Genomic DNA, 13,565 nt, shown 5'->3' on the forward strand with positions numbered 1-13,565 from the left:
GGCCTCCTACCTAGCTAACACCGAAACAGCATCGTTGATTTGAGGTGTACAGCAACAGCAGAGCAGGACAGTTGCTGGGAAGCTGCTCTGGTCTGACCTGGTTATTCTCCTGTGGCTCATCTGGGCCTCCCAACCCCCATGCATATTGCCAGGGCTTCCTGCTCATTTGCCTGTCTATTCTGTTGTCACACTGCACTTTGCATGGCTGCCAAACACAGCATGGTGACATTTTTACAATTACATACAACAGTATATATATCTTGCTTAAGCAGCAGATCTACTATTATTATGCCTCATGAAAACCAGTGAGAGTTGCCTCTAAGTGAATACGTTTAGGTGGGTGGCTTTATGACTGTATTGCACAGAACAGTGGTGTATGTTTGAGTCCAATAAAACCATCAAAATAGCCAATATCTTTTAAAAGGCCTAATAAAAAGCAGGAAATGTCACTGTGAAAGCTGAGATGGGTTCAAGTCTGTCCTTTGCTCAAGCCACCCGAAGCTTGTAAAGTAACTAACAAACTGATCCACAGACATTAATTTACAGGGGTTTTTAAAAAAATAAAAATCAAAAAATTATGCAGTAACACTTGTCTAATCCATAATTAATGATCCAATGCTAACTGGGATATGAAGCCAGGGTATGAAGTGGGCTTAAAATTCAGTGTGTAGTAAGAATTATATCTGAACTGAGCACCCTATCCCACCCCTTTTTCCATTTTTCTAGCCTCTGCTTGCAAGCAGACCTTGCTAACATCTCCCTACCCTACAGTCTTGGAGTAGGCCTTAGCTTGGATAGGGAAACCACGTAAACTTGGCTTTGTTTCACTATTTGGGATCTTTACAAATTATGGATAAATCTTATGTCACCACTAGGCCCAAGGCAACTAACCATTTTTTTTTAAAAAAAGTGAGGACATGCAGGTACCTGAATTTTCACCTGGAAGGAGTTTTCTGGCAATTCTGTTAAACATGGTGTATTTAGATAATGTCCTGCTACATAAACCACTACTGAAAACTTGACAGAGTAACAAACCTGGGTTCATCCTCGCTTCAGTTAAGACAGCCTAAAATACCCAGGTTCAAATTCTTACAGCAGGGGTGAGGACAGTGTTCAAAACTTCCATTGTTCTAGGCGCATTTTGCAACTGAGAAATCCATAAGCGTGAGCAATTTCTGAGCTCTGGACGCAGTACTGCACCTAAGATTTCAGATTAAAACTGCAGAGTGGAAGGAAAGGAAGACTTTTTTCTGCCTCCCCACTTCTAGCTACTCTGAGAAGAATGGAGAAGAGACCCTTTAAAAATATTAGGGGGTGGGCAGGGGAAGGACTAGATCATGTAAAAAATGAACATAGAATTTTAGCTGCGGTTCATTCATTTTCAGCTTTGTATTCTTGTTATAAAAAAGTGTGCCTAGACATTCTGTTGTTGCACCCATAACCTCGGTTTCAGGTGCCATTTAGCTCCTAGCCATCATATCTCAGTTTCTAACACTGGGTGAGGAGCCTCAGGCCCAGGACCCAAATGTGAACCCCAGGCCTTTCTGTCTGGTCCTTGGTATTCTTCAGAGGCCACACCTCTCACTAGCCACACTTTGCACTGTCCTTGTGTTTTTGTCTGGCTGGAATGCATCCTTGAACTGTATGATGCCTCTTGATTGCACAAAGAGTGCACCAACACCTGTCTTTGGTGTGTAGCCCAGTATACAAAGGTCCTAGTCAGAGTCATTGCTCTTCTTACTTATGCCTTTGGTCCCCTTGCTGCTGAGATCTGGTCTCTGGAAGGTTCCATAGAAGGGAATGTGGTCCTTGGACTGAAAAATAGTCCCTATCCCTGCCTTAGAGACAGGAACATCTTTTTAAAAGACAGTGTATCTACAAAATTCCACTTAACAGTGCAACCCTGTACATGTATACTTAAAAGTCAGCCTCACTTAGTTCATTCTACAAAGAACAAATCCCTCATGTCAGAAAGTGAACTTACATGCCACCATGGACATCTACTGAAGCCACATGACGGTTGTAGCCAAGGAACTGGAGATTTAAGACCTCGGTAGTAAATTCCATTTTCTTTCCATTGAAGTCTTCCTTTTCAAAAAGGGCTATGGTTGGCTCAGAAAGTTCCTGTTTTAAAAGAGAAGGTTGTTTATTTCTTGTACATCTGATGTTTACTAATGTGCTGGACAGTTGCGAGATGTTCATCAAGCACTATACACCACTTAAATCTGGGTCATCCCCTACCTCAGTGCTGCATTACACTGCTATTACCTTAGCTAAAACTGTAATGTTACAGCAACTTGCCTTTGAACAATTCTCCAACAGAGGAATGGTTGGGGAGGTTAGTTCAGTAATACTGTACTGTAAACCATGGCATCTGGAAAGGCTTCAAGTCCTCAGTTCAAGCTAAATAACTTATCTAACACAGCTATCTTTTCAGAGAAATGAAAAACAAGTCCTCTGATCTGGAACTGACTAGGTGGCAAGTCTGTATAAAAGGCATTACTCATGAAAAAGTTATTCCAAGTGTGGGATGAAAACTGGAAAGAGAAGCAAGGTGATGACTTACAGCCACACCTTCCATTCTGGCTGGCATCTTCATGAGTCAGCAACAGCTAAAATTGCAGAACTTTTCCTACAGCTATATGGATGTGCTGCAAATCTGTAATTCTTTACAAAGTAAGAACTCTAAACTTTGCTACTCAGGGTTTTATACATAACACTTATTTTATGCACTTATTCCATGCATAAGAGTTACTAATTTATAATTCTAGACAAGGTATAGATGAAGTCAAGGTGTATTCATGGGCCTTACTGTCATACAAAATGTTTCAAACGTACTCATGGCATTTCTGCTAAGGCTTAGATTGGTGAGGACCATATGGTTTGTAGGGAAGTATTTGGAGTTGGCACAGAAATCCTTCTGCAGCATTAAAATTATTGAATGAGAGAAATAATACTGTATTTACTCGAATGTAATGCACACCTTTTTTGGCCAAATTACTTCGCAAAAATTAGGGTATACATGGTTTTGAAAATTGAGGTAGGCATTAGATTCAATGGCACATTAGATTCAAATAAATACGGTATATGCTTTAAGAAAAAAATATAGTGAAATGACAGGGGTGTGACAAAAATACTTAAATAGTCTCAAACTGAGTAGGAGAACTTGGGCACCAATTCTTAGAATTACAATTCTTATATAAACCAGCTGAGATAGAACAATTCAGCTGGCCTGATGAAGAGGCCTTCGGCAGCTGACATATGAGAAAAATGAAGAGCCAAAGGCAGTTGATTTCTTAGCAGAGCCGATGAAATGGTCCTGCTTTCCTTCTGTGTCTCTGGTGCAGCTTGATGGAATGGGCGCTACTAGGTGACAGTTGAGGAAAAGCCAAAGGCAGCTGGCTTCTCAGCAGAGCCCATGAACATCTAAGTAAAACAGCCTTCCAAGTCTATGGAATTATCTTGTTTATATATAAGCAAGATATAAATTAGATTCCAGGCATGCTGTTTAGTGATACTTCTTTAGTATGTTAGCACAACCTGCAAATCTTCAAGGTGTTTATTGATGTGAAAAGGCAGGTGCCTTGCCATTTGTTTGTTTTGTTAACAGAACTTTCAAAGAAAACATTTACTTAAATTAACAACTACCAAATTGCTAAAAATACAAAGCTTTGCTTTGCGGTTGAATCTGTTGTGCCTAAAATTGACGACTACTACTAGACAAATGTAGAGCAGGTAATTTATGAGCTTTGGGCCTTCATGGTCAATTAAATGAATACTGTGTATTTATTAAGAAGTAAGCACTTCTAGTACATTTTTTTCTAGTGGAACTATGAATTTTTATCTTGAGAAAAACAAGCGTGGAGTATGAAATACTCACTGAAACTTTCCCAAATATTTTGTCTTATTCATTTCATGGCACTTTATACCCACTCCCTGTGTGATTCTAGCCAATCAGGGATTATAAACTAACAATATGACATCATGGTATTATGTAGCCAATCAGATTTGATTATGTACCATTAGCAATAAGGGCAAATAAGGCAGCATTGACCACCCTGGGAAGCTGGGACAATTGAGCATTCCTGTCTTCTTCTGCTGCATAGTACAGCAAGAGAGCAGGAATCAGCCAACTCAATTGGCAATATTGTCCTACTGCAACCTCTGAACATTTTGCTCACTAATTTCCTCCTTCAAGAATTTTATTTCATGAAAATTACCTCCCTCTTCCCCCCAGAAACTCATCCTCTACTTTATATCAACAGATGTATGTGAAGGGGCGGGGCCAGCAAGACAGCTGACCTGATTGTAAATGTAGGCAGGCTGAAAGGGAAATGCTGAGGAGAGGGGAGGTTGAGGAAGACATTCTGGTGTACAATGGCTGTGTAAAAGGCAGCCATCAGAAGGCAAAAAAGCATTAATGCTGGCTGGAAGTGAGAAAGAACTAAGGATTTAAGGACAGATAAAGGAGTGCAAGTATAAAGGAAGGTGGGAGGGAATATAATTTAGAGAATATTAAAGAATCGAGAAAAGGTCAGGGGAAGCAGAAAGGACTCAAGTTATACAAAGGGGAGGAGGGCTGGGCACAAAATGCTCTATGTTGCTTAGGATTAATTTGGATGCTTTTAAAAAGAGCCAGCAAGAAAAACTTTGTGATGGGTAGAATCCTGATATCTCTCGAAAGTGAGGGATTCACCACGTACCATCTGAAGTAAGAATATGTTCTGGGAATCTAAGGGTTCTCATTATAAGGGAAAACTTTACAAGGTAAATAAAATTTTAAGCAGAGGCATCTCTCATGTATGATTTAGCTGAGATTTCTGCATTGCAAGGGTTGGACTAGATGCCCCTTGCAAGACCCTCCAACTCTATGATTCTATAGCTCTATGATTCTATGAAATACATGTAGCTGCCCTGTCATATTTACTCTGGCCCTCAACTAATGGAGGGAATTTTTGCTTTAGTTGATTAATATTCTAATTGAATTAATTCATGTTTGCAGCCTGATCTTTCTGAAGTCACAGAATCAACCCTGAAAAATAGTTTAGCAAAGATTTAACTGCTGGATTATTCTTTGAACTGCTTTTTTTCTAATCATGAGCTACCCTAGGAATATGTACTGAAGGGTGGGATACAAAATTTGTTACATAAACCAACAATTAATGGTAGGATTTTGCAATATCTAAAAATATGGATAACCTTGCAGGTTGTTCCATGCTAATTTGCTGTCAGCTCCATAGAGCTACAATATATGCTTCCTTTCCCCCAAATAAACTATTTAGCAGCATATTTTTAGGTCAATTTTTGTTTCTATAACCTAGTCATAAGAACTTAGCTCAGTAATGAGGCAATTTCAGCTTGCAATGGCTATCCAACTCTTTGTAAAACTTACAATATTTACAACTTTTAAGGACTTCAAGCATGTTTTGGGTAGGCAACCCATTGCAGACAGATTAGGATAGGCTCCTTCTTCTAACACATACTGATTTCCAGAGAAATTTTCTTCATCATATGCAATCCAACTGCAAAAAAGAAGAAAATGGCATGTTAAATTCTTGCTTTGTTGTTAATTGCCAGTTTTCTTAATTGTTAATTGCCATTTCAACCCAAGCTCTGTGTAGCTTGAAAGCCTGCTGCCCGAGTGCTCCGTCAGATGTAGCATTATTCTTCATCAATAAAGAATAAGAATATTCCATTAATGGGCTTTTAAAAATACATGTTTCCTTACTGATATGTTTAAGAGACTTAGCATCATGCAATGCAGGATCAACATGTTCTTATGCGAAGTTATTCAGAATGAGCAGAGACATGCATTCTAAAGGGTGGGGAAATAATCATGAAGGCAAAAAGTGTGCATTCAAATCCCTTCCACTACACTTTTGAATACACAAAATGCTTGTCATTATCCTTAGTTGCTCCCTTACATTTTTAGACAGATTTTACTATTAAGAACAAAAACCTTGATTCCGCTAATCCCAAATGGGAAGATGCATCCACCCTGAGCCTATTCAGTGTTACTCAGATGGTTTGTATCTGCTGCAAACTCAGAAGCTTGCTTGCTTGGGAGTTCAATGATGCAGTTTCATACTCACCTGCCAGATAATACTTTTGAAGACATAACAGGGAATGTCTCCTCGATCTCTGAAGTATCTTTCTCAAATATTTGACAGTTACCCTGGAACTCTGGTTCCGAAAATAGCTGGACCTTTAAAGACAAAGCAGGTCACGTTAAACACTAAAGATTGTGCTCAGGACAATTCCAACATAGTGAGTGTCAGAAAAGACCTGCAGAAATAAAGGAATTTAACTAATGCACTTAGTTGGGTATCACCCCATGTTGTTAAACAGATAATTCTGATAACATTTTAATTATCTATGAATACAAGCAAAACATTTTTAAACTAAAATAAAAATGTATGTAATGTACATTTATGTAAGACGTATTTCCAAACTATTTTACAAAGATGACTTTGTAGTAGAATTTGACAGTCAATTCTTGATTCCATTTGCTGACCTGGAAGTGAAACTTTATTCTAAGATAGACAAACTGTCTTTTCCCTTATTGTTATGGCTGCACTGGGAACAGTATCTTTTGATCTGATGTGTTCTTGCCACAGTGAAGAATGAAAAGACAGGCTAGAGCTTGAACAGACTGAATGTTGGTTCAACTTGAAAGCAGTGAGATTTTTCAATCTTGATGAGATCCCATTCCTGAGCTTGGTACTTCAGACAAAGGTGGGAACTCACTCCTATAGTCATACTGAGCTTCTGAAGCAGAGCGCTCCCATGCTTCCAAGTGCCTTGGAACTCAGCCAACATCAGGCAAGATCCCTCTCAAGAGTCAGGGGATGAGCAGGGCTGATGGTGACTGCACATTTTGGCCAGTAGCTAAGGCTCACCAAAATTTGTGGGCTTTTCCCCATTGCCAAAACCAATATTGTCCTTCCATGTGTTGGCCAGGTCTGCATGATACCATGTAGAGAAGCACCCTGGGAAGATTGAAAAGTCCTTTCACAAAAAAGCCTGAGTATTTTAGGAAACCCTGAGCATCACCTGCAAATACATTTGTTCTTGCATTAAAAGGACCAGGACATTTGCATTAGATACACATTTTCTGCATCTGGCAAAACTTGACAAGGACTCAGTCTGCCTCCTCCCAGGGTACTGATTCCACTTTGTGAATCTCTCTGCCTACAGCCTCTCTACTCGTCTTTTTTTATGTTATCTCAATTCAGCTTGCTATATTTGCTATGTAAAAGCTTTACCTTAAATTTCCCCGTATGATCACTCATGTTGTCCTAAAATAAATGGAGGGAAAAAGAAACAAATATGACGCCAGAAATATACATTATACAGAAAGAATATTGATTAATGAAATACAGAGCAAGCTAGCTTGGTAGGAAATAAAATAAAACCCAGCAGAACAAACAAACAAATCTTACCAAAATTATGGGTTGAACTGAAGAGATCTTACAACTTTTAGCTCCCCATGTACCATAGTTGGGGTATAGTCCTTTATCAAGGATATACTGCTCTCCTGTAAAGTCAGGATTTTCATACGCCACCCACCTGTGGGGGGAAAAACCATGATTTATGCTCTAATTAATTGATGCATTGTATTTTTAAAAAACAATTAAATCAAACATTTAATTATGAATCTTGTAGGAAATGACTGACATTAAGTAAGTTGTACTCAATGTACTTAGCTTCATATAAAAATAATGTATTTGCAAACACAGCAAGGATTTTATAAAGTCATCAGAATGAAACTTTATATTGCTTGCCTCTAATAATACAGCTCAAAACACTCAAATTACAGTTCAAAACACCCAAAATATATTAAGCAACATTATGATGGGGAAAGGTAAAAATGGTAAAGCATGACATCATTACTCTGAAAGTAAGGCAATTTTCTCAAGTCCGGTTCAGGTAGTTATATTTAGCATAGCCCAATGAATAAATCTAGTTTGCTAACAACTTAAGAGATATATGTACCATTGTCTAATTTCACACTGGGCTAGTAATGTGAGCGAGCAAGGTTTGTTATTGGTATGAGCTTTCGTGTGCATGCACACTTCTTCAGATACACTGAAATAGAAGTCACCAGACCCTTATATATAGTGAGAGGGTGGGGAGAGGTATTACTCAGAAGGGTGATGGGAATGGGTGATTGGCTGATAGGTGTGGTAAACCTGTTGACGACTGACGACTGTAATTGGTCTTTTTCCTGTTGGTCTCTAAGGTGCTACTGGAAGGATTTTTTTTTTATTCACTACTCATAGTTCGTTTCTGTCCGAAGAAGCAAGATTTTAGGTTTCTTAGTTCAAGACATGGATAATAAACTCTAGTAAAGCAAAGTTGCATTTCAGTAAAATTATACCAGGCATATGAAGCGTGCCTAGCATGAAAGCACTGTATGTTTTGCCCATTGGAGTGCCACATTTTAAAAGTTTACCATTTCCTTTTATTCTGACTCATGTTTAACAGATCCATCAACACACTGTTGATTAATCATTTGAGGCATATGCCTAAGCACACACCCAACATGCTCTGTAAACTGCTTAGTCAAAGTGACGGAGGGATGAACAGTATGTTAACCATGAAGATCAAACTGAAATGGGACATGTTTATACTTGAACATCACATGCAATAGAATTTTTGAAAATAAAGCAGGCTTGGCCAGTCTCTTGGACAAATAAATGTATCAGGCTTCTAGTGCTGCAAACACTAAGGCTATGCTGCAAATGTTCAGGTCTGAAAATCCACACAAATTATGTTTGTTTACTCATTCTCTAGGGGATCTCCATGAAAATGAGTTGAGTGATTGGTGCTACCCATGTGCCAATTATTCCAGAAAAGGAAGATGCAGAACTAGGTTTTGCCTTCCTGTTAGTGCTGATATGCAACTACCCTGGTTGGTACACCCAAAGGAATCCTGTATATATATTCATAAAAACTGCTGTGGGAAGCAGGAAAAAACATGTTGCGCAAAGAAGCCATAAACTGTGAAAAAATACCAGATCTCACTTGAGACATAACTCCCAGAACTATATGGCAGCCAAAGATAAAAATGTAATGGAAGAAAAGAACTCAGATTCCTCTGTTCCTTCAAGGAAGGCTAGCTGGATTCAATTATTTATCCCTCAGGAATGTGCATCATGACAGTTCACTCGTGCCCTCTCTTCTAAAATTGGATTATTATCCTGCTTTGTTAACTGACATTAAACGAGTTCCATGGTATAGACATAGTAAGTAACTGTTGCTCAATACAAACCAGGATCCCTGCACCAAAGCTGGTATGTGAAAGGATGGGTGTCACATACCCTCAACTTCATAAACCATGGCTTGCCAAGGCTGTCTTGAACTAGTACACTCTCAATGCATGTTCTGATGAAAATATCTGTTTAGTAGTACTCAATTACTCAATTAGGAGCAACAGACACACGACCATAGGTGCTGGATGAAGATTGCTATGTTGCTCTCATTTCATACACCTAATCTAGAAGACTAATCTGCATGGTAGGAACAGTACAGATTATCCTTTCTGCAACACAACGCTAAAACAGCTATAACAACAGGAAACACATACAAAGACAACAAAGAAGTAATACCAAGTTGCTGATTCAGGCCTCTTTTCCTTGTACTTATCTCTTTACAGCAAATTAACCATTTAAAATGAAAATGAAGCTACACATCTGACTTACACTCCACTTAACACATTTATGGATTGAGTCCTTAGTCCGTAGCCAGTATCCTTTAAATGGGAAACAATTCCTGAAACGCTTATATTGGAACCTTTAGTCCCAAAGTCTTTTTCAGCATACATTATCATGTGAGGTTGCATAAAACTCTGTGGAAAGAAAGAAAACAACAGAAAGCCATCAAGGCAAAAGAAATACAGTCTCTGTGAAAGAAGACTATAACTCTGAGCAGGTGTTTTGGGTGCAGATGTTGGGTGCATTAAGGTTTCCCACCCCTGCCCTACACTGTAAAAGACATACTTCCTCTGAAGTCCACTCCAAAACTCAAAAGATTTATTTAAATTGGAAGGAGAAAAGATGCCTTGCATAGTTAAAACAATATGCGGTGACAGGGGAAAGAAGTGGCCTTGCAGAATTGGTGCTCCACATCTTTAAATTGCAAGGGCAGATGCCAGCTTAAACTTTAAAGCACTTTAAATATGGGTATACACTGAAGTGTGTATCAAAGCACTGATGCAGTTTCTTGTAAGCATTGCACTGCTTCTGTCTTCAACCTGCTGGTTCCATTTAACAACAGACAACACTAGGCTGGAACTGTTGTCCTGTGTTCAGTTATGTTGATGAATACAGGCCAGCTTTAATGTGAGAACAGAAATAAAGGAAGTCCAAATGAAAGCACTCTGTACTGGTCAAGCTGAGCCAAGCAAGGCCACAAATAACCATGCTGCTCTTTCCCAGATTCCTTCCTGGCCTTCAGATTAGAGGCTGACTTGCTCTTGTTCCTCCCCTTAGCCACCAGGATGGGTGCCTGCCTACTTTTCTCCTCCTCCAGAGAAAACAAGAGAGGTTGAAATCCCTGGCACAACTCCCTCTTCTCTGATCCACCCTGTCTTCTTCCTTTCTCTGGCATCTGCTGTTTCCTGGCATTGGGCAGGCTGACAATGTTTGCCCAAACTTGCACATTATCAGGCAGCAGCCCCAGGAAAGCTTCTGTCTACTATACAGTCTAGTCAAGAAGCAGTTCTTTCAATGGAATACATACTCAAAAACACATTCAAACCAACATCTCCTTTGTATGCATGCCTGTACATTCCATATTTGGATGCACGTCCTAATTAGGCCTGCTGTTTGTGATCCACCAGGTTTCTGTTTCCCTCCCTCTTTCACACCCACCCAACCACCCCACATACTGGATGTGGGGGAGCATGGGGGGGGATTGAATGGAATTTTATGAGAAGGGCAAAATGTCTTCCCACTTTCAATTCCCACCCCCCATGCAAACAAAGACAGTGGGATGAAGCAAAACAGAGCGAACCGCAAATGTTATTACGTGTTTTCCCAAGTCTACACTTGTTTTCATCATTTTAAAACTTACCCCTAGAACAGGCCTGAGTGACTGCACCTGCTCATCATAACCACCCCAGTCCATCCATTCCTGGTATTCTCCTTCTTCCAGCAAATACTGATGCCCTGCAAACTCTGGCTTCTCATAAGCAACCCAACTAAAAAGGGTAAACAAAATTTTTGAAAAAGTAGTAGTATAACGTGTAAACAAAATAATGTATGTACAAAACATGTGATCTTATTGCATTAACAGCAAAAAATAAAATAATGAGATGAACAGCAAAAATGAGAATTAAAATAAATTGTTATAAAAACTGCAAATGAAATAAGGGACAGGACCCACAATTTCAGTGGGAGATCTTTAAACACATGACCAACTTAGCCACATTTAATCCGATTTAATACCTCACATTTTAACAAAAGAAGGTGGGAAAGAACTATGTGGACCAACAGTGCAATCTTATACATGCCTATTCAGAAATAAGCCATTTTGTGTTAAGGGGGCTTACTCCCAGGATAAGCAGGTATGCTGTTACAGCAGTAACAAACTAAAGTCAGATACATCTTCCAGAAGTCAAGCAACATCTCTAAAATTAAGCATCATGTGGCATTTATATTTACATATGCTGCAATCCTTACCTACTGATCTCAGAAGGATTGCATTATACATCACAATATCAACACAGCATTAAGAAGGTTTGCTAGCTAATGTTTCAACACTTTTCAAGAGTAACATCTTATCACAAACATGCATATCACACAAGTATTATGGCTGCTTCATACACTCTGGAAATTAGCAGGTATCATATATGAAGTGACCATTGTGTTTCCTGTAATGTAATAGAACCACAACCCTCCTCCCTCTGTCTGTCTGTCTCATTGTGCATACATGCTGCAGGACCCTAGACTCATTCATTATGATCCTTCATAGGAGGTGTATGCTGTGGACATAGACAGTCGAGTCAACTTCTTGTTACACAATACAGTCTCTATACTATAGTAGCTGCCTGCTGAAAAGTCACCTGCTCCAGGCAATACTTACATTCCTCCCTTCACTTTTATGGATCCTATTGATGTGAGTGTTTCTGTTTCCAGCTCTGCTGATTCTTCTTTTTCATTTCCTTCCACAGCAAGAGCTACTAATTCTGAATCAAGCTCTACATGCTTTCCTTCAAAGAATGGCTTTTCATAAATAATGACCTTTAGCAAAAGGAGGGAGATGGTAAATAATATTTAATATTGTGCCTTTTCCAAGACCTCAATATGCTTTCACATGTATTATCTAACATGACAATCCTAATCATTGCCTATTCAGAAGTTAACCTTACTGAATACAAGGCTTACCTCCAAGTAAGTAGGATTTCAGCCTTAGTATTCTTTATACATTATTTAAACTGGGGCTTAAAAAAAAATCAATACCATTGCCACATAAGATAGAAGTTTCTCATGGCCCACTCCTAGGCTCAGGTGAATCCCCCAAGAGATTCAACTGATAACCCCATTACTTGCCTTTAAGCAGCAGTCAGATCCAGACCTAGGATGCAACACAAACCCCCTTATGCTGGGCTGTGGGGGTTTGTACTGAGCAGAAGTGTCATTTGACTTGTGCCTGCTGGCTGCCAAATATGCAGTAGAATGCTCACAGGTTACCTTCAGATGGGAGGAGGCAGAGCTGAGAGGATTGGGATCTGCTGGAATCTGAGCCAGTCTCATAGATGGCAACAATGGGTCCAGCCTAGAACTGGCACTGGGATCAGGCCTGGTGCCTGACCACCACCGCCACCTTCCCCTATTGACACGAGTGACCAGGATGTGGCGGAGGCTTCATTGCTCCACAGCATCCTGGCAGCAACTGTAAGGAGTTGGATTGGCCTGCCAAGTCATGTGTACAAGGGAGAAAACCAACTGAAATCAATCTGACAAAAGTTACTTGTGACTTAAGTCCCATTGATTTTAATAAATGTACTCTAAACATGACTGAATCCAGAAAGCTTTTTTAAGGGGAGAATGATTGATAAAGCAGTAAACTTGTTAACTTACACCAGAAAGAGAGTACAACAAAATTAGTATACAGTGTTACCTTGTTTTGAGTCGGCCCCGTCGAGCGTCCATTTTGTCGAACGTCCGCAGCAAACCCGGAAGTACCAGAACGGGTTACAGTGGTGCCTCGCAAGACGAAATTAATTCGTTCCGCAAGTCTCTTCGTCTTGCGAGTTTTTCGTCTTGCGATGCACGGTTTTCCATAGGAATGCATTGAAAATCAATTAATGCGTTCCTATGGAAAAAGCCTTCCCCCGACCTCTTCTGGCGGGCGGCATTTTAAAATCGCCCGGGACAGCGGAGGACTTCTCCGCTGTCCGGGGCGATTTAAAAGCCCCTGGGAAGGCAGGCAGGGGGGACAAAGGCTTTCCCGCCCGGCCGCCCGGCTTCGGGACATCGTTCCGATGCCGGGCGGCTGGGGGAGGCTTTCCTGCCCCACCGCCCGGCATCGGGACGATGCCCCGATGCCGGGCGGCTGGG

General features: G+C 40.1%; 2 protein-coding genes across 3 annotated transcripts in view; one reads left to right on the forward strand and one right to left on the reverse strand.

Moving 5' to 3' along the window:
- The window catches only part of RTN4IP1 (reticulon 4 interacting protein 1), a 111,085-nt gene that overhangs the window by 76,665 nt on the left and 20,855 nt on the right, over positions 1-13,565 (forward strand). The gene's annotated exons all lie outside the window — the stretch shown is intronic.
- Positions 1-13,565, reverse strand: part of CRYBG1 (crystallin beta-gamma domain containing 1) — an 88,573-nt gene that overhangs the window by 6,831 nt on the left and 68,177 nt on the right. The window contains exons 12-19 of the mRNA XM_081904602.1: positions 12,088-12,245; positions 11,077-11,203; positions 9,705-9,850; positions 7,443-7,569; positions 7,266-7,298; positions 6,093-6,205; positions 5,393-5,522; positions 1,985-2,124 (exon numbers count right to left, since the gene is read on the reverse strand). Coding sequence (XP_081760728.1) covers positions 1,985-2,124; positions 5,393-5,522; positions 6,093-6,205; positions 7,266-7,298; positions 7,443-7,569; positions 9,705-9,850; positions 11,077-11,203; positions 12,088-12,245 — 974 coding nt within the window. The remainder of the gene's footprint in view (positions 1-1,984; positions 2,125-5,392; positions 5,523-6,092; positions 6,206-7,265; positions 7,299-7,442; positions 7,570-9,704; positions 9,851-11,076; positions 11,204-12,087; positions 12,246-13,565) is intronic.

This window comes from Podarcis melisellensis, assembly GCF_964234715.1.
Source record: "Podarcis melisellensis genome assembly, chromosome: 3".
Lineage (NCBI taxonomy): Eukaryota > Metazoa > Chordata > Lepidosauria > Squamata > Lacertidae > Podarcis > Podarcis melisellensis.